At 37.9% G+C, this 27159-nt stretch overlaps 1 protein-coding gene across 1 annotated transcript in view; it reads left to right on the top strand.

Annotated features, from left to right (window-relative positions):
* The first annotated feature begins 2797 nt into the window (after positions 1-2797).
* The window catches only part of LOC126272407 (HEAT repeat-containing protein 1), a 198591-nt gene continuing 174229 nt past the window's right edge, over positions 2798-27159 (top strand). The window contains exons 1-5 of the mRNA XM_049975235.1: positions 2798-2823; positions 2912-3078; positions 19967-20183; positions 25247-25742; positions 26378-26694. Of these exons, the coding sequence (XP_049831192.1) occupies positions 2937-3078; positions 19967-20183; positions 25247-25742; positions 26378-26694 (1172 nt within the window). The 5' untranslated portion in view covers positions 2798-2823; positions 2912-2936. The remainder of the gene's footprint in view (positions 2824-2911; positions 3079-19966; positions 20184-25246; positions 25743-26377; positions 26695-27159) is intronic.

A 27159-nucleotide genomic window follows, 5' to 3' on the forward strand; every position in this document is an offset into this window, starting at 1 on the left:
ACTAATGTATATTTACAGCAATACAATTCGAATTTACAAGCATAGGATATAAAATTCCTTACATCTCATGTATTTTCTCTATAGTGGATGTTTATAATACAGCAAGAAATAAACCAGAACCTGAACCTGGAATAAAGTCTTTCATTAGTTACGTATGGCAGTCATTATATGTGCTAATTTCTACTCCCACTGCAAGAGCTGGGGCAGTGCTTACAAAGACAGAGAAGGTACCAACTTATTTATAGTGATAGAAGATAATCAAGTAATTGTTATGAATAGTGGCTCACTCACATTAATATCTCATCTATTTAAAAGACAGTCAGACCTGGTTATTAAACTGCGTTCTCCTAGCATTTCCAATGGGAAGCTTTAAACCAACTCACTAGGTTCAAACCATCTACCAATATTGTTGACATTCAACAACAATATAATTATACAAAATAGCAGACCATGATGTGGATTGAATATTAAAAAAAGCTTCATGGGAAATACAGAAGACCAACCTACTTCAAAAACTACATAAACTTGGGGATTCATTAGATGTGAGAAATTTATACAACAAACTAAGAAATGCGATATTGGTGCAGCAGAACATTCAGTCCCAAACAAAAAGTCAGAGGACTGGTGAAAAGTAGAACACTCTAAAGAAATTGACTGAAGAAGGCTTACACTTTACACACATGCAAGAAACCCTTTCCTAACCAGTTACCTTAAACTTTGTAAATTTCTAGTGCAAACTAAATTAATCTTAAAACAAGAAAAAGACTCAATGGCGAATGTACTACGAGAGCATGAATGAACAGAGGAATATATCTGAGATGTGGTGCTGTGTCAAGAAATTAAGATGTAAAATTCAGCCACCGGGAATTTTGTACATTCAGATGGGTGAATCTTGCTTAGAAGCATTGTCGATAGACTGAGTCCACTGACACTGCATCTACCCTTCACTGTTCTACCTGATGGCTACTCAGATTGCTTCCTATGTCAACTGTTTCAACATTCACAGCTGCAGAAAGAATGTTACTCATTCTTCCTCCAGAGATCAATAACATACACTACTCGATGATTTGCTCTATGCCTAATTTAACTCAAAAGTGTTTAATTGGCATCTATAATAAAATATCGATGAAGGTAGAATTGATGCCTGATTGGACAATACAAATTATATAACCAATCACAAAATCAAGCGTTAATCACAGCAACGAAAAATCGTCCAGACCATTAGCATTATCATCTTGCATGGATAAAATACATGCTAGAATGGTTTTTTTGAAAGGACCTGGTCAATAGCCTTCCCCATCCTTAACATAACCCAGGTTTGTATCTCTAATGACCACAATGTCAATGGGACAAGGAACTCAGTCTTCCTTTCCTACTTCAGTAAAAGACTTGAGCATATGATTAAAAATAGATTGGAATGGTTGCTTGAGGGGAAAAGAAAATGTCCCAAAATCTTAGTTTGGTTTTCACAAGGGATAAGGAATCCAAACAACCTATCCATTTTGTCACCTGAAATTCAGATGTCTAAGAAAAAGAAGCAAAGCCTATCAATTCTCTTTGCAGATATTTCAGGAGTGAATAAGAAAGTATTAATATCAGTTCTACTGCAGTAATGATTAGATATGCATATACCTTCTGGCTTTGTGTCCATCATCTAACCATTTTTGACTAAACATAAAATATTCATTCGATACAATAACAAATTACAAGGGCCAAGAACTACATGTAAAAGTTGACCCAAAGGACTATATTAAGTCATTTGCTTTACATAATCTTCACTTCAGCTCGTGAAAACTCTTCGAAATGCTGGTGATAAATACATATATGTTGCAAACAGAAGGTTACAAACTCTGGAATATTTCTTAGATCAAGCAGTGACTGCATTAATTCAATGGCCTCATGAACATAGTCTTTCAACATAGGAAAACAAATTTATTGTTATACAATTTACAAAGCAACACATTCAATATAGTGAACACCCCATTCAGTTGGGTGAAAGGGAATTTCCTGTAAAACCAGTTGTGAAACTATTGGGCGTCATTTTAAACAGGCCTTTCACATAGGTTAACCATGTAGATTATATTACAAATAACATTTAAGAATTGTTAATTCTATGAGGTTTATAGTTGGTATTTGGTGGGGTGCTCATCACTAATTTCTACTGATATTATAGAGAACACTAATAAGATCAGTACCAAATTATGGAAGCTTTCTTTATGGTAATAGCTCAAAAAAGCTATACCTGAATTTGATAGTCTTCAATATCTCTGGCTCTGCATATGTACAGGAGTAATGCAACCCACATCCAGAAATGCCTTGTTGGTTGAAACAGTGGCAAGGCCTCCTACAGTGAGATGTCAATCAGCAAAGAAGTTCTTACTATAGAAGATACAAGACTAAGTTCATACTTTACACGGTCTTATGCATTAATTACAATCCATGGACCATGTCATTAGTTTAAATTTCAAATCAATGTCGCCCACGGCTCCTTCTGTAATTAGCAGCAGATAACATTCAAGAGGATGAGTATCATATCACTACAAGTGATGTTGCGCTGATGACCACGCTGTTTAGCGCCCGAAAACCTCAAACCTCTCTACAAGTGATGTAGGTATTCCATTTAAATTTCCAGCATATTACTTTGTCTTTGATATTTGCAATGTGTTATATATGTAATAAGGGAAGCTGTATTGTACGATCACGTGCTAACGTTGACTTTGTTAATACAATTTGTCATACGCCAAAGACAATAAAAAATGTGATGTGTACAACTTTGGTTAGTGTGCTTTCTATACCGTCTGCTTACTCGTGGAAGTGCTTTGGGTTAGTTTGGTGCGCATGCGGTTGTGTTGTGGTGTTTGGTGTGTAATGTGTATGTTGATTGTTAATGTGAAATTTTGTTGTGATCTAGACTGGCAGCAGAAAAATTGTGAGACATGGCTACATCACTGGCAGAACAACTGAAAAAGCTAACGCTTCCTCAAACATCATTACTCGTCCACGAGAAAAAGCGAGCATCCTTCTTGTTTGATCCAAAAGAAGCTGCAAATTTGGACAGAGATGCTGTGTATGAATTAGGTGGGTATGCTTAACTGTTCATGTTTTTATCCGCAATTTAATCTGTAGTTTTTTGCTGTACAAGCCGTTTGAATTTGATGACCAAGGTGACTTGTAAAAGGTGATAGAATCTTGCTCAGACTTTGTGTCCTCAAGTCAGTTTTGTCCATTTATTCGAGATCTTTTAGATAAATGTGTCCGTTAAAGTTAAATATCTCTTTGATATCTCATTTACAAAAGCCTGTTTTATGAATATGTTATGCATAACAATAATATAACGGCAGTAGGTAAGTTACCGATTAGAATATCGTATTAATTATTATTTTTGATAGTGGACTTTGGATTACAAGAGAATGACTAGGACGTGCTCCTGTTTATTATATTCTATGCGAATACTATTGCTTCGATGTTTATGATGCAAAGTACACCGGGTGTTTGATATTATTCGGCAGGAATGCTGGTGTCAAGTTCTTACCCAGCAATGTTATTACGAAAATCAACCGCTCTGACAAATTACATAACGTGTTTGTTGGAGGGGCTTAACTTGTTTCATATTGTGCCCGAAAGTTACACTAATCTGTGTTATAGCAGTGGATCACTCTTTAAAATTAACATGAAATCTCCCAAATGACTTCGGTGTAATTCGCTGTGAAGCAACAGTGATCACTCTGATTTTGAAATGTGTAGGCTACTGACTATGGCTTGATCAGTGTTCTGTCTCAAATTTTATTCAGTGCAGATTGCCAACTATCTTGTTGTAATGTTGTCTGTTAATATGACGATATATTATATGGGTGTTGCCTTGGTATCACTAAGAAATTTTGCGTATTTCTTATTACTGTATCTAAATAAGTAAACAAAGTTTCGAGTATTGAGATTCTCAGTTTTAGCAGTGCCCAGGAACTTGTGACTCTAAAAATTGGTTAAGTGATTTTCCTCACATAGGTTATGAGAGTATTTTTTGTTGCCGTATATTTTTGTCCTCAGTATTTTAAGAGTAACTTATGTTTATCAGAAGCAAGTAAATATAAGCGGAGATTTTTGATGGGTAGAGACCATGTCGTAAAAAGAGTTGCACAGGTAGTGTGGGACACACATGATGAACTGCCCAAATGAATTGAATGCCTGACAAATGACTGTACAGTGCAACTAAAAATTACATTCGAAATTCAACTGATTTTGTGTTCGGTGGGCAGAATGAGTGAGATTGTTACTTAGGCGTACTTCCTCCCCCCCCCCCCCCCCTACAGTTTTCATCTTTGAGGTACAATTTATATGCATATCAATAACATGCACCAAAGTACACACCAGAAAGTGTATTGAATTTTACAAGTTTGTCTGCAGTTTTATTACTTACTAGGAAATTGCATGACATATGATTTTCTATGCTATGGAATGGTTGGTTATGTTACCACCATCTTTCTTTCAGTTTCCCATTTATCGACTTCGGTAAATCATAATCAGATCGTCATCTTCCAGTTTAATGTAGACTTATTGGTGTGCTTGAGATTGGTCTGCCACCAAGACCAAGATTTTTTTTGGGGGGGGGGGGGGAGGTGCGGGGTGGTTACTGTCATCCTCAAGTCCTGAAGTTAGTTTTATGTTCCATGGATGATTTGCGCAGTCAGCGACAGCTCTACATGAAGGTGCCAATAGCCCAGGAAGGCCGCCGACCGCGGGAATGGCTACATGCTGACAATTTACAAGGGAGTTGTTCCCCCTCCATCACCTCCAAATATATAGAGATCTGAGTTAGTCATTCCAACACGCCATCTTCTACAAATAACAGTAATACAATAGATGAGTATGGTATAGTATTGGAAAAATAACATTCTATCTCTGCATACATATTCTGCAAACCACTGTACGCTGTGTGGTATGACAACTAGTTGTTTCATTTCCTGTTCCACTAGCAAATCGAGCGAGACAAAAACAACTGTTTATATACCTCTATATGAGCCCCAATTTCTTGTACCTTATCTGTGTTGTCCTATATGCGGTCTCCTTTACAGATGAACCACACTCTCCTAAAATTCTTCCAATAAACCGGAGTCGTCCATTCCCCTTCCCTGCCATAATTCTCACATCCTCATTTCATTTCACTTTGCAGTGTTATGTCCAGATATTTAAACAATGTGACTGTGTTAATCAAGACACTACTACTGCTGTATCCGAACGGTAAGGTTTTCTTTTAACTGCCCATCCGCATTTTTCTACATTAAGAGCCAACCGCCATTCATCACGCAAATGCATATTTTGTCTTAAGTCATCTTGTATCTTCCTACAGTCACTCAACTTCAACATATACCATGGCTTCATCAGCAAACTTGCAGATTGCTGCCCACCCCGTCAGCCAAATCATTTATGTATAGAGAGAACAACAACAGTGCTATCACCCTTCTCTGTGGCACTCCTGACAATACCCTTGTCTCTGATGAAAACTCGTCATCGAGGACAACATACTGGGTTCTATTAGTTAAGAAATCGTTAAGTGAGTCACATACCAGGGAGCCTATTCTGTATACATGTACCTTCTTTAACTGTCTGTAGTGGGGTTCCATGACGAATGCTTTTCAGAACTCTAGAAATTCAGAATCTGTCTGTTGCCTTTCATCCATCAGTATATCACGTGAAAAAAGAGCAAGCTGGGTTTCGCACAAGCAATGCTTTCTAAAGCCATGCTGATTCATGGACATAGCTTTTCAGTCTCTAGGAAATTTATCGTATTCAAACTCGGAATATGCTTCAGAATTCTGCAGCAGGCAGATGTCAAGGATATTGGTCTGTTATTTTTCTGATTGAGTACATCGAAAATGTTTAAAGAAAGGCAGCACATTTTGTATTGTCATGAAATATGGGAGAGAGTGTCACGGAAATGATACAGGATTTGGGCTGGACATCAGTAAAAGAAAGACGTTTTTCGTTGCTATGGAATTCTCACAAAATTCCAATCACCAACTTTCTCCTCCGAATGCGAAAATATTTTGTTGACACCGACTTATATAGGGAGGAACGATCACCAAGATAAAATATCTTCTACTGGGAAACCAGACTGGTTGGCTGACTGGATGTAAGCATTAGACCCCTTTAAAGATTTCACGTAAGACCAGAATTTTTTCGGGTCCTCCGCCAGATCTGTATCAAGAAATGATGGTGCTAAGTGTTGTAGGCTTCGCACATAGATCTCTTACGGAAAGATACAGGTGTTCAATCTTTCCGCGTGCTATAGGAGATTGGAATAATAGATAATTGTGAAGGTGGTTTGATGAACCCTCTGCGAGGCACTTAAATGTGATTTGCAGAGTATCGATGTAGATGAGATGTAGATGTACTGTATCACTTGTGTGGGACCCTGCGCATTGGTCAAACGATGGTATGTTTGTAAGATTCTTCTGTATGAACAATTTCTTAACCGTGGAATTTAAAACTTCTGTCTTCCTTTTGCTATCTTCTACTGGGAAACCAGACTGGTTGGCTGACTGGATGTAAGCATTAGACCCCATTAAAGATTTCACGTAAGACCAGAATTTTTTCGGGTCCTCCGCCAGATCTGTATCAAGAAATGATGGTGCTAACTGTTGTAGGCTTCGCACATAGATCTTTTTCACAGATGGACAATTCTCAACTAATCTTTGCCTGTCTTTGTTTGCACATCCTCTATTTGAACCGACAGTGCAACAGCCTTTGCTTCCTCAGCATTTTCCAAATTGCCTTATTAAGCTACCGTGGGTCCTTTCCGTATTTTATCCCCTGCTTAAACTCTGCCCGTAATTCCTCTATGGTCATCATTCTGGAAATAAATGATTGCATTTCATTGTGTAAATGAAATTGCTTATCTGCTCTTTCTAGCAGAAACAGTCTCCTAGCCCCCTTGACTGATTTGTTAACTTTCGTAACCATATTCATTATGATATTATGATCACTGATTCCCATATCTGTAGGTCTATCAGGTTTTATCAGTAAGACCTGCACTGTTTGTAGCTACAAGGCCCAAGATACTTCTGTTCCATGTAGGCAGCCAAACTAGCTGCTCAGTACAGTTTTCGGAAAACATATTCAAACATACTTCACAAGACTGTCTGTACCCCCCATAGTGAATCCATACACGTTGTAGCTTGAAGTTACTACCAACTAGTATTGCATGATCTTGATATTTATGCACAACTGACTATAGACTTTCTTTGAATGACTCTAGAAGTGTCACAGCGGAGTTGGGTGGTTGGTAAAAACATCCAACAACTAACTTGGTTTCTCCTAGATATCTTATGCATGACCAGTTAACTTCACTATGGCACTCAATTTCAGCCTCAGTAGAGACAATGTTTTTGTCAACTGCAGTGAACACTCTCCCACCTATGGCGTCTGATTTCTCTTTCAGTAAATATTGCAAGACTTGATAAAGGTCTCAGAACTTTTACTTTGGATTTTAGCCAGCTCTCAGTTACAATGATAGTCTGAGTTGATGAACTCTTCTGGAGTGCAATAAATTTGGTAACTTTGTTATGAATATTTGACAATGTCCGATAAAATATTTATGGTTGAACTGTCTTTAAACTGAATGCAGTCTGATTTTTGTACATGCATATCAACTGGCAAGTATTCATAAGAGTACCTTTAACTACCGCCTACCCCAAAAAGCTGCCATGTGCACTCCACAAATACTCTACTACCTGAGCAGCTGCTTCCTTTGTGTAGTGCATCCCTGACCTGTAAAGAGGAGGCCTACAAATCCCCACCCGATAACACAGATACAGAAATTTGCAGCCAAGGCTGTCACAGAGACAATGGAGTCTTTGGTTGAGACCCTCCAAACCAGAGGACGCCAGTCATCTCTGGGAACGAGCCTGGAAATTTGAGCTCTGCTTGCACCCTGCTTGATGCCAGCAATATTCACCATCTCCGCCATCTGCCTATAAGATCTGAGGATGGCCTCAGAACCCGTGCAACAAGTGTTGTTGAACATATGGTTATTAGTCCCTTTTAGCACCACATGCTGTTCAGTCTCATATAAGAATTATTCTGCAAGTTAATATGATCTGTTCTCAGTTTTCAACTTTCTGTTTTCCCTGGTTGATTTCTTGTAATTCTGTTGAAGCTGCTGTCATACGAATAGATAACTCAGTTTTTTTCCACCCTCATTCATACACATCAGTGTGTGCACTCTTGTGGCATGAGAAATGTTGGTGGTATCTAATTTCTCTCCATGTACACTCCAGCGACTCCATAGTGATGTGCTCAAGTGCATTGTGAATATTCTTCAAGTATTTCTGGTATATTGGTTTAGTGCAACTGATCCTTTACAAAATCCCATAGAAAGAATTATTGTGGTGTGAAGTCAAGTAATGGTAGCAGACACGGAATCTTACCGTCTTATTCATACAATCCAGAAATTGACAGATACTTATGAATGAGTGGGGTTGTTCCGCATCCAGCTGGAATGTGTCATGTTGTACATGTTCCAATTGTGGCTCAGCAATCTCTTTGTAACATGTCCAAATAAACATCATTATTTACGGTAGACTTACTGAGAAGAATGAATCAGCACTATTGTGCTTAAGTCCACAACACATATTCACCTTTGGACTGTCACTTTCCATTTCACAAGTAACATGGTGACACTGTGATCATGAATATGAACATTATGACAGATACATAAAAAGTTGACTCATCAAAGAAACAATCCCAAAAGTCATTAATCTTATTTAGCATATCCACTGAAAATTTTTTGCAGTGTTTGTCCATTGGGTTTTGTGCTCGAAGCAGGTATACCACATAGGCATAATCTCTTAACGAAAACATGAGTATTGTTGACCAGCCAAGAGATATATTTGATATGAATTGTTTTCTTTGACGAGTGATATAATATAAGTGGCAGCTGTGACAACATTTTTTGGTGTGTATATTCAACCAATGTGAAAGAAAAGAAAAAATGCTTGGTTGTGTTGACAGATTGAGATCTGTAGCTTTTCCTTAGGTCAAGATTAGGTTGGAAGGTGACAGTTTGGTTGCGAGTTGGCAAAGCCAGCAAATGTGAAGGTAAAAAAAATTGTGTTGTGGTGACAGATTGATCCATAACTTAGCCTGGTTGCAAAAATAACCACTGTTATTGTGTTTAGTAGCCATGCTGTTCATGCAGTGTATTACATGTTTCCTTTTGACACTGGTCAATGCCAGCGGCTCGTACCATGAATGTTCCTCTTTATCCCTGTTGACTGTGGCATTTCCAAACCTGTGGCCGTGAAACATTCTTATTTTGTTGGATTCCTTTTGAGCAGTTGCTGTACTTTGTCAGTGTTGGTATCTCTCTCTCCCTGTTTATGGAGGACACTGCCATGTTTCCATACATGGCACATGTGAAGCCTGGATAGTTGGTTGGGACTTTGATTTCCAAACAAACTGTATCCAGAAGGTTCACTTGGGTGTCGGACTTTCTCTCTATAAACCAGGCTACACAGTGACCTTTTTCTTGTGGTTCCTCATTTTCTGTCAAACCTGTGACACTTGATGCTAGGATAATAAGAATAAATAAAGAAAACAGATGTTCTATGATCAGAGCATAGAATGTTAGATCCCTTAATCACGCAGGAAGATTAGAAAATTTAAAAAGGGAAATGGATAGGTTAAAGCTAGCTATTTTGGAAATTAGTGAAGTTCCAGGACTAGTTTTAATAATGAATTTAAAAAAAGTGGGAGCACGGCTAAGCTACTACAAACAGCACAAACGAACACATTATTGTAGCAAAGATAGACACTAAGCCCACACCTACCAAGGTAGTAAAAGTTAGTATGCAAACTAGCTCTGCAGTTAATGAAGAGATTGTAGAAATGTATGATGAGATAAAAGAAATTATTCAGATAGTGAAGGGAGACGGAATTTAATAGTCATGGGGGACTGGAATTTGATAGTAGGAAAAGGGAGAGGAGAAAAAGTAGCAGGTAAATATGAAATGGAGGGTAAGGAATTAAAGGGGATGCTATCTGATAGAATTTTGCACAGAGTGTAACTTAATCATAGATAATACTTGGTTTAAGAATCATGAAAGAATATGGTATATGTGAAAGAGGCTTGGAGATACTGGAAGGTTTCAGATAGATGATATAATGGTAAGACAGATATTTAGGAACCAGCTTTTAAATTGTAAGGCATTTCCAGGGGCAGGTGTGGACTCTGACTACAATCTATTGGTTATGAACTGTAGATTAAAACTGAAGAAACTGGAAAAAAAAGTGGGAATTTAAGGAAATTGGACCTGTATAAGCTGAAAGAACAAGAGGTTGCAGAGTGTTTCAGAGAGAGAGCATTAGGCAATGGTTTACAAGAATGGGGGAAAGAAATACAGTAGAAAAAGAATGGGCAGCTCTGAGAGATGAAATAGTGAAGGCAGCAGAGGATCAAGTAGGTAAAAAAAAACAACAGCTAATACAAATCCTTGGGTAACAGAAGAGATGTTGACTTTAATTGATGAAAGGAAAAAATTTAAAAATGTTGTGAATGAAACAGACAAGAAGGAATACAATCGTCTAAAAAATAAGATCAACAGCAAGTGCAAAACAGCTAAGCAGGGATGGCTACAGAACAAATGTAAGGATGGGGAGGCATATCTCACTAGTGATAAGATAGATACTGCCTACAGGAAAATTAAAGAGACCTTTGAAGAGAAGAGAACCATTGCATGAATATCAAGAACTCAGAAGGAAAACCATTTCTAGGCAAAAAGGTGGAAGGAGTATATAGAGGGTCTATGTAAGCAAGGGTGATGCTGTTGTCTTCTATTTATCATCCACGTTTCACTTCCATACATGGCTAACACTTAAATCTATACTCGATGTTAACAAATTTCTCTTCTTCAGAAACACTTTCCTTGCCATTGCCAGTCTCCATTTTATATCCTCTCTACTTCGACCATCATCAGCTATTTTGCTCCCCAAATAGCAAAACTCCTTTACTACTTTAAGTGTCTCATTTCCTAATCTAATTCCCTCAGCATCACCCAACTTAATTCGACTATATTCCATTACCCTCGTTTTGCTTTTGTTGATGTTTATCTTATATCCTCCTTTCAAGACACTATCCATTCCGTTCAACTGCTCTTCCAAGTCGTCTGCTGTCTCTGACAGTATTACAATTTCTTTCCCCATTCCTGTCAATTGTTCCCTTATGCTCTCCCTGAAACTCTGTTCAACCTCTGGTTCTTTCAGTTTATCCAGGTCCCATATCCTTAAATTCCCACCTTTTTGCAGTTTCTTCAGTTTTAATCTACAGTTCATAACCAATAGAGTGTAGTCAGAGTCCACACCTGCCCCTGCAAATGCCTTACAATTTAAAAGCTGGTTCCTAAATATCTGTCTTACCATTATATCATCTATCTGAAACCTTCCAGTATCTCCAAGCCTCTTTCACATATACCACATTCTTTCACCAAGTGGCTTCCTCTTTCATTTCTAAGCCATATTCACCTACTACTTTTCTTTCTCTTCCTTTTCCTACTGTCGAATTCCAGTCACCCTTGACTATTAAATTTTTATCTCCCTTCACTACCTGAATAATTTCGTTTATCTCATTATACATTTCATCAATTTCTTCATCATCTGCAGAGCTAGTTGTCATATAAACTTGTACTACTGTAGTAGGCATGGGCTTCGTGTCTATCTTGGCCACAATAATGCATTCACTATGCTGTTGGTAATAGCTTACCCGCATTCTTATTTTTTATTCATTATTAAACCTACTCCTGCATTACCCCTATTTGATTTTGTATTTATAACCCTGCAGTCACCTGACCAAAAGTCTTGTTCCTCCTGCCACAGAACTTCACTGATTCCCACTATATCTAACTTTAACCTATCCATTTCTCTTTTTAAATTTTGTAACCTATCTGCCCGAGTAATCTGACATTCCACACTCCGATCTGTAGAACGCCAGTTTTCTTTCTCCTGATAACAACGTCCTCTTGAGTAGTCCCCGCCCGGAGATCCGAATGGGGGACTATTTTACCTGCGGAATATTTTATCCAAGAGGACGCCATCATCATTTAACCATACAGTAAAGCTGCATGCCCTCGGGAAATATTACGGCCATAGTTTCCCCTTGCTTTCAGCCGTTCGCAGTACCAGCATAGCAAGGCTGTTTTGGTTAGTGTTACAAGGCCAGATCAGGCAATCATCCAGTTGGCCCTGCAACTACTGAAAAGGCTGCTGCCCCTCTTCAGGAACCACACGTTTGTCTGGCCTCTCAACAGATATCCCTCCGTTGTGGTTGCACCTACGGTACGGCCATTTGTAAACCTGGCCACGATGCACAATGCCTCTTTTGTAGCATCTGCCATTGGAGTTGAGCACCTGTGCAATGCTCTCGCACTAAAAAAACAGTCCCATGGTGAAATGTGCTACTTTGCGTTGAATCTCTCTCTTCCCCCCCCCCCCCCCCCCCTCTCTCTCTCTCTCTCTCTCTCTCTCTCTCTCTCAATGAAAAGCACTCAAGAAGCAGCTGCACAAGAGTGCCTTGTAAGCCACTTCTTTCATGGATGAGTTACATTGCCTTCTTCCCGTGAATTCCAGTTTGTAGTCTGCTTTTCCTACTATTTGTTCATGTGGTTATTCAACTAAAAATCACTTTGGATAGTTATTCTGAGATATTGTTTCCAGTAATTTGCCATCAGTAGTAGGGTTACATTTTAATGGATTACTTTTCCTGTGTATTTGCAATATGTTAACGTTATCAATGTTCAGGGTCAGCTGCCAGAGACTGCACCATCAAACCTATGTAGGTCAGTCACAAATCAATACTGTCTTCTGGACTTGCTACTTTCTTACAGACAAGTGTGTCTGCAGTCTTAAAGAGCTTCCAACGCTACCTGCTAGGTCATTTATATACATTTTAAATGGTGATGGTCCTATGAACTGCTATTGGATGCTCTGGAAAGTACCTTTAAGCCTTTTGATTTTGTTCCATTAAGAGCGACGTGTTGATTTCTATCTGCAGGGAAGTCTTGTATCCAGTCGTCATTCTGGTCCTATACCCTGTTGTGTGTGTTTTTTTTCCCGCTATGCAGCAACATGGAACAGTTTTCATGTGTCTTCCTGAAGTCAAGGAACATAGTATCAATCTAAGTGCCGTTGTCTACAGTATTACTGATCTCATGGAGGAACAGAGCAAGCTGACTTCTACAAGATCCATGCGTGTGGAATCGATGTTGATTTTTAAAGAGCAGAGTTTGGTTGTCAAAAAGTTATGGTTCTTTACCATTAAACATGTTGTACAATTCTATAACAGATTGACATAAATGATGTAGGCCTGAAATTATGTTCATCTGTCCTATGACAAATTGTGAAAATGTGAACCTGTGCTGCTTTCCGTTTGCTAGGTACCAACTGTTGCTCCAATGAACTAGGATAAACTAATGCTAGAAGGGGAGCAAGTTCTTTCACCGAATATTTGTAGAATCTTGTGGGTATGCCTTCTGGTCCAGATCCTTTTCCACTATTATGTGATCATAGTTGCTTTTCTATTCCATGCTTGGTTATCTCAATATGTGCCTTTTCTACATTCGTATGATGATTGATAAGAGTTACTGTATCATGATCTTCTGTGGTGGAACAATTCCAGAAGACCGAATTCAGTATTTTGGCCTTCTCTCTGTTATCTTCTGTCTTGGTACCTGTATGATAATTACAAACTGCTTAATGATTTTATATAAGATCAAAATCTCTCAGCATTTTTAGTCACATCAATTGACACAAATCAATTTAGTCACATCAATTTTACTGTCAAAGTTATTGAACACTTCTCTCATTACTCTCCTTGCGCTGATTTTCACTGCTTTCAGTTTTTATTGCCAGTTAGGTTTTGACTTCTCTTGAATCTATGATGAAACTCTCCTTGCTTATGTAGCAGTTTTCTAATGTGGCTTTAAGACCAAGATGAATCTTTCCCATCTGTGAAGACCTTGTTCGGAACATACTTGTTTAAGGCATATTGAACAATGCTTTAGAATTTTTTCCACTCGTGCTCCTTGTCTTCATCTTCTGACAATATTTGGTGTTGGCTACACAGATACTCTGCAATTTTTATTCTGTGGTGCTTAACTCCACCCCTACCCTTACAATAAATATTCCAGTCTGAACTTAGGATTCCATTGCTATTTGCTTCAGATTTTAGCCAACTTTCTGTTCCTAATACTATATGGACATTATAAACTTCAGTAAGTTGTAGCAATTCTGGTATTTTTTTCCTTGGACGCTCCTGTAGTTTGCTAATGTCATATTAATCTTTCCTGAACCTGATCTGTGAGGACAAGCATTTGCTGAGGATATTGCGACTGACGTATTTTTGATTTTGGTGGGCAATGTGTCTCCGATGCAAAGGAGGGTTTCTGTTATCTAAAAAACCCCATGTGCACATCACACATACTCTGCTATCCTAGTAGCTGTTTCCTGCACATGAACCCTACATTCTATATCTGATTGTAGATGTCGAGAAATTTGCATTTGACACTGTCACAGTATCATCTGAGACTCTTGTTTAGACCTTCCACTTTGCTCCAAATCAGAGGGCCATGGTCAGCCCTGGGTACAATTATACAGATAGTGAGCTTAGCCTGCACTCCCATTGCAATGACAGTTACCTTTACCAAATCAGCCATCTGTTGAAAGGAACTGAAGATGGCCTCAGAACCCAAGCAGCAGGTGTCATTTGTACCAACATGTGCCACTATTTCCAGCTAGTTGCAACCAGTGTGTTCAGTAGCTACCAGCAAACCACCTTCGTGTCTCAAATGAGATGCCCCAGCAGACATACCAAGTGCGCACTGGCATTCTTTCCAGCATTGCCTGCTATTTTCCTGTTACCTATCTAACACGTACAATTCACTATAAAAAAAACATAGACCAATACTGTAAGGAAAATATAGATTGCTACTTACCATAAAGATGATATATTGAATCACAGACAGACACAAGTACGTATTAGCTTTCAGCCACAGCCTTCACCAGAAAAAGAAAGAGAAACACACACACACACACATTCATTTACACAAGCATGCTTAACTCAGTTTTCAAACATTCCTTTACAAAGGAAAACACAGGAGAATTGCCCCAATTTAATCCTCGTGCCACTGACAAGACTGAAATAAGTATTAGTGTCAGTGATATTGAGAAACAGCTGAAATCATTAAAATTAAACAAAACTCCAGGGCTCAGTGGAATCCCTGTCAGATTCTGTACTGAGTTTGCAGGTGAATTAGCCCCTCTTTTTACTATAATATATTGTAGATCCCTCAAACAAAAAACTATGCCCAGTGCTTGGAAAAAAGCACAGGTCACACTTGTCTACAAGAATGATAGTAGAAGTGACCCACATAACTACCACCATTATTGTTGACATTGATTTGTTGCAGAATATTAGAACAGATTCTGAGTTCAAACATAATGAGTATGTTGAACAGAATGATATCCTCAATGCCAACCAACATGTATTCTGAAAACATTGATCGTGTGAAACCCAACTAGCACTTTTCTCGTGTGACATACTGAAAGCTTTGGATCAAGGCAGTCAGGTAGATGCAGTATTTCCTGATTTCTGAAATACATTCAACTCAGTATCACAGAAATTACAGGTTTGATGTAGTAGGTTATCTCGGATGGAGAGCCATCATTAGATGTAGAAGTAACTTCGATAGTGCCCCAGAGAAGTGTGATGGGACCCTCGCTGTTCATGTTGTATATTAATGACCTTGGGGACAATATTAATAGTAACCCCAGACTTTTAGCAGATGATGCAGTTACCTACATTGGAGAGCCAAAAAAAGTGGTACAACTGCCTAATATTGCGTAGGGCCCCTGCGAGCACACAAAAGTGCCACAACATGATGCGGTATGGTGTCCACTAATGTCTGAAGTAGTGCTGGATGGAATTGACACCATAAATCCTGCAGGGCTGTCCATAAATCCATAAGAGTATGAGGGAGTGGAGAGTTATTCTGAATAGTACTTCGCAAGGCATTCCAGGTACACTCAATATTGTTCATGTCTGGGGAGTTTGGTGGCCAGTGGAAGTGTTTGAACTCAGAAGTGTGTTCCTGGAGCCACTCTTTAGCAATTCTGGATGTGTAGGGTGTTGCATTGTCCTGGTGGAATTGCTCAAGTTCGTCGGAATGCACAATGGACATGAATAGATGCAGGTGGTCAGACAGGATACTTACGTACATATCATTTGTCAGAGTTGTATCTAGACATATCAGGGGTCCCATATCACTCCAACTACACACGTCCAACACCATTGCAGAGCCTCCACCAGCTGGAACAGACCACTACTGATATGCATGGTCCATGGACTCATGAGGTTGTTTGCTTATCTGTACTTGTCCATCTGCTCGATACAATTTGAAATGAGACTCGTCTGACCATGCAATATGTTTCCAGTCATCAACAGTCCAACGTCGATATTGATGGGCCCAGGCGAGGCATAAAGATTTGTGTCGTGCAGTCATCAAGGGTACATGAGTGGGCTCCAAAAGCCCATATCAATGGTGTTTCATTGAATGGTTCACATACTGACACTTTTTGATGGCCCAGCATTGAAATCAGCAGCAATTTACAGAAGTGTTGTACTTCTGGCATATTGAATGATTCTCTTCAGTTGTCGTTGGTCCCATTCTTTCAGGATTTTTTTCCATCCACAGCAGTGCTGGAGATTTGATGTTTTACTGGATTCCTGATATCACGGTACACTTGTGAAATGTGTATGGGAAAATCCCCACTTCATAGCTACTTCGGAGATGCTGTGTCCCACTGCACATGCGCCGACTACAACACCATGTTCAAACCCACTTAAATATTGATAACCTGCCATTGCAGCAGCAGTAACCAATCCAACAACTGTGCCAGATACTTGTCTTATAAAGGTGTTGTCCACTGCAACACCACATCCTGCCTGGTTACATCTCTCTGTATTTGAGTACACATGCCTATACCAGTTTCTTTGGGGCTTCGGTGTATGATTAAGTAGTGTCTGAAAGAAGCTGCATAAATATTCAAACAGATCTTGAGAGATATCAGAGTGGTGCAGATATTGCCAACTTGCTTTAAAAGTTCAGAAATGTAAAATTGTGCCCCGTAGGCAGATAGCATTCAGGGCTGGAAAGAAAGCCAATGTGCACTCGGTATGTCTGCCTGGAATCCTCATCTGTGATGTGGAGGTGGCCTTGCTTGCTGGTAACGAACTTGCCATTGCCAGTCTACATTTTATATCCTCTCTACTTCGACCATCATCAGCTATTTTGCTCCCCAAATAGCAAAACTCCTTTACTACTTTAAGTGTCTCATTTCCTAATCTAATTCCCTCAGCATCAACCAACTTAATTCGACTACATTCCATTATCCTCGTTTTGCTTTTGTTCATGTTCATCTTATATCCTCCTTTCAAGACACTATCCATTCCGTTCAACTGCTCTTCCAAGTCGTTTGCTGTCTCTGACAGTATTACAAAGTCATCGGCAAACCTCAACATTTTTATTTCTTCTCCATGGACTTTAAGACCTACTCCGAATTTTTCTTTTGTTTCCTTTACTGCATGCTCATTATACAGATTGAATAACATCGGGGACAGGCTACAACCCTGTCTCTCACTCCCTTCCCAACCACTGCTTCCTTTTCATGTCCCTCAATTCTTATAACTGCCATCTGGTTTCTGTACAAATTGTAAATAGCCTTTCGCTCCCTGTATTTTACCTCTGCCACCTTTAGAAATTGAAAGAGAGTATTCCAGTCAACATTGGCAAAAGCTTTCTCTAAGTCTACAAATGCTAGAAATGTAGGTTTGCCTTTCCTTAATCTTTCTTCTAAGATAAGTCGTAAGGTCAGTATTGCCTCACGTATTCCAGTATTTCTATGGAATCCAAACTGATCTTCCCCGAGGTCGGCTTCTACTAGTTTTTCCATTCGTCTGTAAAGAATTCGTGTTAGTATTTTGCAGCTGTGGCTTATTAAACTGATAGTTCGGTAATTTCCACATCTGTCAACACTTGCTTTCTTTGGGATGGGAATTATTATTTTCTTCTTGAAGTCTGAGGGTATTTCGTCTGTTTCATACATCTTGCACACCAGGAGGTAGAGTTCTGTCAGGACTGGCTCTCCCAACGCTGTCAGTAGTTCCAATGGAAAGTTGTCTACTCCGGGGGCCTTGTTTCGACTCAGGTCTTTCAGTGTCTGTCAAACTCTTCACGCATAATCGTTTCTCCCATTTCATCTTCATCTACATCTTCTTCCATTTCCATAATATTGTCCTCAAGTACATCACCCTTGTATAGAACCTCTATATACTCCTTCCACCTTTCTGCTTTCCCTTCTTTGCTTAGAACTGGGTTTCCATCTGAGCTCTTGATGTTCATACAAGTGGTTCTCTTATCTCCAAAGGTCTCTTTAATTTTCCTGTAGGCAGTAACTATCTTACCCCTAGTGAGATAAGCCTCTACATCCTTACATTTGTCCTCTAGCCATCCCTGCTTAGCCATTTTGCACTTCCTGTTGATCTCATTTTTGAGACGTTTGTATTCCTTTTTGCCTGCTTCATTTATTGCATTTTTATATTTTCTCCTTTCATCAATTAAATTCAATATTTCTTCTGTTACCCAAGGATTTCTACTAGCTCTCGTCTTTTTACCTACTTGATCCTCTGCTGCCTTCACTACTTCATCCCTCAAAGCTTCCCATTCTTCTTCTACTGTATTTCTTTCCTCCATTCCTGTCAATTGTTCCTTTATGCTCTCCCTGAAACTCTGTACAACCTCTGGTTCTTTCAGTTTATCCAGGTCCCATCTCCTTAAATTCCTACCTTTTTGCAGTTTCTTCAGTTTTAATCTACAGTTCATAACCAATAGATTGTGGTCAGAGTCCACATCTGCCCCTGGAAATGTCTTACAATTTAAAACCTGGTTCCTAAATCTCTGTCTTACCATTATATAATCTATCTGATATCTTTTAGTATCTCCAGGATTCTTCCATGTATACAAACTTCTTTTATGATTCTTGAACCAAGTGTTAGCTATGATTAAGTTGTGCTCTGTGCAGAATTCTACCAAGCGGCTTCCTCTTTCATTTCTTAGCCCCAATCCATATCCACCTACTACATTTTCTTCTCTCCCTTTTCCTACACTCGAATTCCAGTCACCCATGACTATTAAATTTTCATCTCCCTTCACTATCTGAATAATTTCTTTTATTTCATCATACATTTCTTCAATTTCTTCGTCATCTGCAGAGCTAGTTGGCAAATAAACTTGTACTACTGTAGTAGGTGTGTGCTTCGTATCACTAACACTATGCATTGTTTATTTTAGTGATTTGTTGATGACATACAGGTATTTTGTTGTTAGTATAGTGGGTGTCTCACTGTCTGAGAGATCACTTGTTAGGGAATAGTTAAACTTCTCTCAACTCCAATCAATGAGATAGTTAAGATACTAAACTGAAATATGTAAACTTTTTTAAGCAGGATTGATCTTTTAGAAGCAAATCTGATTAAGTAGCATATATGAGTTAAAGGTGAAAAGAAAGATTTAATCACCCATATGATAACAGGCAGGTATATAGACAGAGGAAAACATTGACCAATCCCTCAGTAAAAGAAATCAAGATGTGAAAGAAGTGGAACATCTACAATTATTAGATTGGAGAGTCACCCAGGGCATTAGGTTACAGGAGACAAAGCTAAACATGTGAATGGGAAATACCTTCCCATTGTTTATGAGGCTTATACTTTGAATAATTTATCTTATTGTTTGATAGAAATGCAAAAATGGTTACTCTTTTTACTGTCGTAGAATGGCAATAATGGAGGTTCACCAATAAGTTTTTTATACTTCTCAGTTTAACGAGTTGTTATTGTAACAGTACTGGTTTCTCATTTTTTCAGGAATGGCTGGACTACATGAACTGAAAACGCTGAATTCAAAATTTGCTGATTTTGAAACTACTTTGTTTAGTTTGTTGTCAAAATCTCTAGAAAGATCAGTTGAATCGTCCGAAGCAAATGAGAAGCTGAACCAACACATTGAAAGATTTTTACTGATGCTTTCACCATATTTCTTGTTGAAACCGGCACACAAAGTGTTGGAGTGGCTTATATATAGGTTAGTATAAAACTTCTGTTGGTGTGAGTCTCATCTGAAATGTTTTATCAGTGGTAGAAAAATAGGGATTTTTGTAATACATAACTTAAACCATTGTGGTATTCCTCACACACATTTTTTTTCCTGTCAAATGTGTAGCAGAAAATAGTCAGATTTTGTCATGTTGTAGCAAATTAAAAGAACTGATACAAGAGCAGTATTTTTTAAGACAGTATGTTCGTATGATTACATGTCAACATGTTACTGAGCTACACACTACAGAATATATGGTGACCAAAATACAACATACGCTCTTAGTGCCTGCCACAAACAGGATTTCAGCCATGGCAAAACCTCAGCATGAACTGGCATAGCTGCTAGATGACACCCTTTGTCTGCTTTACCGGTGTGGTGATTATGCTGTTCAGGGCTGTTGATGTCATTAACAGAATGGCAAGAGGATTTTTTTTTTTTGTCAATAAATCTGACATTTTGCTCATGAAGGCGAACTATTGTGGTTCATTCAGTTGCTAGAGTAGCACATATATACCAGCCATGGATCACCTGTATCCTTACTCATTCAGTCCACATTGATGTTGATATTTAGTAACAACTGTACATGGGTTTACTACCTGCCCACATGTAAATGTTATGAAAGTTGTTGATGGACTAGAAAAGCTATGAAATCAACCAGTGATCTGGTTCTTGACACCTCAGATTTTGATAAATTTTGGTACATTGCTAGTAGCAGTTGTTTGTCTGAAAAATTCAAAATTACTTTTTGTACCTTTTGTTTTTAAGTTATTAATTTTCAAAATTCTTGAAATTGTATGATTTTTTTGTACTTTGAAATCTTAAAATAACTGTATCTCAAGAACTAACTTACAGACCTAAAATGTATGCCTTCTTCTTCTGTTTCTTCTAGGATTTAAAAATATGTGCTACTTGACTATATTCTTAAAAGTGCTGAATTTTCCCCAAACCAAATTATTTTTAAATTTCTTTGAATTCCAAAATCAGATCTTTTAAAAATGTCTGTTAGTTCTGCAGTATTTGTTTAATGTATGCATCAAATTTTCTAATGGTATTCCAGTGCAAACTTATTAAAATAAAACTTTTATTTTACTGGTAAGCACAGCATCCAGTGCATAGTCTGTAGGCTTTTGGACTTAGTAACAAGATTCAGTGGAAACCATGAACGGCATAAACCAAATAAGGCTTTCAAATCATTGCTATTTTTTTTTTTATTTGGTGGCAATCAGTTTATTGCATTATTAGAAAAGGCAAGTAAATTCAGATTTGACATTCCCATCTCAACTATGAAAATATTGTTCCATACACCATAACAGTGCGCATCCTCCATAAAGGTAACAAAGAACTTAAGTATTGTACTTTTATTTTACAAATATATTAATATTATTAATTAAACAAGGGTTTAGCTGTTGCTGTTTAATAGTGTGTTATTTGAGTGCCTTGCAATGAAAAATGTTTTCTTAGTTTTCGGTTTTATTCCAGTATATTGCTTTGAAATACCACCATGAAATTTGGCACACTCTTTAACAAATAGTGTGTGACTGAGAAACATATTAGAAAGCAAACCTGAAATTTTATGAAGTAGGAAAAATGGTTGGGGAAAATTTAGTATTATCATGCATGTTGTCAGGTAGCAAATATTTTAAAGCTTGTAAGTGTCTGAATAAAATGGTACAAATATAAGGTCTATAAGTCAAATAGTTTATGAGATATGGCCATTTTAAGGTTTCAGAATATGGCAGAAATTGAACCTTTTGGAAACTCAAAAGTTAGTAACTCTCTAAAACAGTGTGTCAAAAAAAAACTTTTTTTTAAATGATGGGTACCACCATTATTTTATAGGCGAAATAAAATGACAAAAAATAACAAAAGTTCTGAATCATTAAGTTTTTTTCAGTTGATTTTACATGGAATGAAGCTGCTCTATCTTGCATTGATTGACTGTTCCATTGGCTCTTGGCAGAATATTTTATGCATTACACACACAGAACTGGTGTAATATTCTATTTATTGTGTGTTACATAAACTGGCATGGCAGAATATTTTATGCATTACACACACAGAACTGGTGTAATATTCTATTATTGTGTGTTACACAAACTGGTACCCTTGTACCTGATGATAGCATATCAGTCAAAAACCAGTTAGTGTAATAAATAATAAATATTGTTGAATATTACACCAATGTTGTGTGTGTTTCATTCATAATACAGGGTGCACATAATGTCAGGGAACACTTTCAATTATTTATTGGACGGATATCATACATATTGCTTTTTTAAGAGAAGTTATGAAAGTTTTGTTTTACAAACATTCGATATGTGAACCATGAGTGACCTGACAGATCCGTGTTCGAGTACCCACTAACTTCGCGATTAAAATGGAGTGGAGCCCCATCCTGCTGAAAGATGAATGGAGGATCTGATTGCATTTGAGGCATCAGCCATTTGGACTCCTTATGAATGTGTCTCGTACGCGCTCCACATTCACTTCACTTACACTGGGACATCTGTCTCTCTTTGCTGGGCACAAGCTATCCGTCGTAACGAATTTGTAGTGCCAGTGGTAAACAGCTTCCTTGTGGGTGGTATCGTAGTTGATTCTTTAATCTGTAGCACACTTGTTTTTGTCAAACTCCAATACACAGAAAGCTCGCATTGCACCTGAACTCGTCATGTTTGCAACTAGCGCTGACTATCGTTAAATTACCAAACTGCGCTGTGGCGGCATACATGAAAAAAAAACTTTCAGGGTTTCTCATCAAAATGACATATCTATGATATCTGTACAATGTTTTGTTCTTGTGCAATAAATAATTGAAACTGTTCTTGGTCTTTATGTACACCCTGTATTGTGAATGAAACATACACAAAACTGGTGTAATATTTTACAATATTTATTATTTACTACACAAACTAGTTTTTGACTGTTAGACCATCGTCAGGTACAAGGGTACCGGTTTGTGTAACACACTTGTGTGTTGTTAGTTGACCACCATCCATATGAACGTATGGTCCTGAGTGTTTTGACATATGTAGCAGTACACTGCTGTGATATCTTTAAACATGGTTGCTGTCCATGCTGAAAATGAATCTGAAATAGATGTGCTACTTCATTATCAATGCTATCAGTAAACTGTGTGTTAATAGCATGTCATCTTGTTTGAATAACTCACTTGAAGCTTGTCATGTGGTACTGTTAATTACTTGCTGCTGTCTTGAAACTGTCATCCTTCCCGCACACTTCATACTGTTGAAATGAGTAACCACAGTTGCAACATGTGTATTAGTAAATGTGTTTTGTACTACATGCTCTTTGGTGCAACTGTAACCATAATACATATGCCACCGTCATACATTGGTAAGTGATGTATGCTAACAAATTTTGTGCAGGATGAGTTTATGTGCAATGTCTGTGGAGGTATTCAGCTATCATAATGAACGTGGTTATTCCAATTAAAAATATACAGAATTGCAATCTTCAGATAAAAATTTCCAGAGGAAGTGAGATACAGTATATTACTAATGACGATAATTATTTCAGAATGCTTATTGGACCAGTCTCACAATTGCAAGTCATAGAGCAAAGTGTAACATAATGAGAACCTTATCTAAATGCCAGTCCTTATAGTGACAAGGTGGCTTTCTGACTTTCACCGATGAGTCATTTTTAAGAGCAGTTATTTTCTTTGTATTGTCATATCACTAATGGTGGCATGCTTTCATTTTACAATTGTAAACTGAAATCTGAATTGCAAATAGACACAACAAAAAGATGTGTCCTACACATTATAACTTCCTGCCAAAGCATTCTTCACCAAAGAAAACTCACTCATTCACACAAGCACCCATACCTCGTACACATGACTGCTACCACCGGATAGTCCCACCAATCAGAGCTGCCGGTGGTAGTGGTCATGTGTGCATGCGGTGTGCTTGCTTGTGTAAATGTGTGTGTGTTTCCTTTGCTGAAGAAGGCTTTGGGCAAAAACTATAAAGTGTAACAGTCTTTTCATTGTGCATGTCTGCAATTCAATAGACCATCTTTACGGTGAGTAACAGTCTTATCATTTTCCTACTATTGTCAATGTTTCAGTGCGAAGTTATGAAGTTTGAAACTGAAATTTATTTTTACTTGGTGGGCAATTTAGACAAAGCCCTTCACTTTCTTAAAAATTAATGATTCTGAGAATCTAAAATTCCCTCAGGAATGTGTACTCGTGTTTGAACATTAAAAGGCTTCAATAGTAGCAAGATTTTCTATGACTTGGATCTTCTGACTGTGTTCTGCATCAGAAGTGTCTGTGAAATATGGTAATAGGAATTTATATACAAATGGTAACTGTCTGTCAGTTTGTGTGATTTCATTATACCTGAGAAGTGAACATTTAAACTGAATACTACTTCCCAGTATACTCCATAATTTTGAGAGTGGCAAATAAGTTGTACTGCTGATTTGTGTTATGAAAATACCCGTATCATACAAATTGCTTGAACATGAGACACATTGGAATGTTGATTGAATTGTGCCACTCCCTCCCTCCCTCCCTCCCTCCTCCTCCTCCTCCTCCTCCTCCTCCTCCTCCTCCTCCTCCTCCTCCTCCTAAGATAATGAGTTTTTTGTCTCTATATGACAGGCTTTAGTACCATTCAAAATTTGTGTTGGGAACTGGAAAAAGCTGATATGATTTTAGAGGGAATGATTTTACATTAGAAAACAATTGGAAGGTGTTTTTCTTGAGCTGTTATGATCAGTATAATTTCCTGTTGTACCATGACAATGTTAAACAGGCACTCAGGGTATTTTTACGATGTTTTTCTTTTCATCACTACAACTGTAATTGTCCATGCCATTTGGGATCTGTAAGTTGGGAGTATGGTTATGGAAAAGGAGATGGCGAGATGGCAAATATTATTTTGTATGCACAAGGTGGGATAAAGAACACATTTTCTAGTACAAGGCAAGGAATTGTGTTAGTGATGAATTTACTGTCAGAGAGAATCAGTCGCTTGTGTTAGTCAATATTATTGATGTTTTTGTTTATGTTGCAGGTTTCATATTAACCAATATAATGTTGATGAGCTGATGATGCTGATTCTTCCATACCATGAAAGTCTGCTGTTTGTGCGTATGGTACAACTATTTGATGTTAAGGATCCTGCTAATAAATGGCACTGGTTGCATCCACTGCAAAAGCCAGGAGTCCCACTTTCAAAAACCACACTTCTCAATCATTGTGCTAGTGATGTTGGATTTTTAAATTTTGTCTGTGAAATGGCTCTTAAAGCTGTAAAAGTAAATAAAGACAATGCTGCCGTTTTGACAACATTATTTGCTTTCACTAGCACAACTATTGTTGGAGCTCTAGAGTGCAAAAAGTCTGTCTTAGATGTGCAGATTATGCACATACTGAAGATTCTGATAAAAGCACTACATTCACCAGTTTTTGATTTTGCAGCCTCTGCTTTCATGATCACAGCTCAGTTGGCACGAAAATCTCTTCTGTCAGAAAAATTACTCACAACAATCATCATAAAGGTCTCAAAGGTTTGTATGCTGTGAAATCCTGTTTTGTTCTATTTTGTGGAGTTTTCAAATGAAAATTTGTGCATTTTTACTTTCCCACAGCGTCATATCACTCTAACAAGTCCATTTCTTTTAATTTTGCTTCTTCTGGAATTGGTTGATTTGCATTTCATTAAGGGTGCCTAGTTGTTATAAATATTTTGGTGTGTGTTCATATCCATATTCTCCTTACATTGACATAGAATATTGTGTTTCAGAGCAGTGAATGGGCCTATTTACTTTAGTGCACCATTTATTGTCGTTCACTTGCTAGACGATCAACATAGTATCATATTATAACTTAAGGGCATATTCTGAGAGCTTTACCGTCGTATCTAGCTGTCATTCAATAGGCATTCTACTTTTTCTTTTGTTTGTTGTTAATTTGCGTGTTTAATTATACCTCACTAATCCGCATCTCTTTAATCAACCATTGTTTTACTTGTGGTCACAAGTGCTGATTTGTCAGTATAAAATATCACTGCTGTGTAATTGATACATTATTTTTATTTTGTCATATAATTATTTTTGTATATGCTCCAAAATTTTAAGTGCAAGAATGTGTGTCAATTAATGTTTCTTTTCCAGTTTGTTCCAAGTCCTATTTTCTGTTTCAGAATCCAAATGCTTCTTTAACCGGAGAAATAGTCCTCCTGTTGTTACAGCTGTACCAGTTTCAGAATGAATCACTTAGTACTTTTCCAAGGAAAGCATTACTGAATATTGTAAAGCGGAAAGATTTTCCAGTTATTTTAGGAAAACTAGCAACAGCTGGAGGTGTTGTTACACCTCTGTTGATACCATTGTTGTCACAAATACTGTGCACCATGGAGCAGCAGCCGGAGTGCATAGAAGAACTGAAAAATTTTGCAGATGAACTGTTTACAGAAGTTCCACTAGATTCAGAAAATGATGAAGTATTTAAGATTGTTCAGTAAGTTCATTCTCTCTCTCTCTCTCTCTCTCTCTCTCCGTGTGTGTGTGTGTGTGTGTGTGTGTGTGTGTGTGTGTGTCACAGATGGTATTGCAATTTTTTGTATTGCCAGTTAATCAAAAATAGACTTAATGATACTTATGTACTAGTTTCAGGTCATGTAACTGTGGCTTAGTTTGAAAATACCATGATTGAAAATATCATTCATCAGTCATCTAAACTTTGTGCATTTGAGTTAAAGTGGTAGTTAACTATTCTGAGTTACGTGTCCATTTTATTTTTATTTTTTTCCCTGTACAATTCATATTAATAGTTGGATTACTTCTGCTGTGAGTCTGCAGTAGCTGTTTACTTGCATCTGTATCAGATATGAGTTAATGAGCTGTCAAACAGATCCTGGCAAGAGCGGAGAAATTGGAAAAGATTCAGAACCACCTAGAAGATGTAGAACAAACAACCTTATCT

This window comes from Schistocerca gregaria, chromosome 5, assembly GCF_023897955.1.
Source record: "Schistocerca gregaria isolate iqSchGreg1 chromosome 5, iqSchGreg1.2, whole genome shotgun sequence".
NCBI classification, from domain to species: domain Eukaryota; kingdom Metazoa; phylum Arthropoda; class Insecta; order Orthoptera; family Acrididae; genus Schistocerca; species Schistocerca gregaria.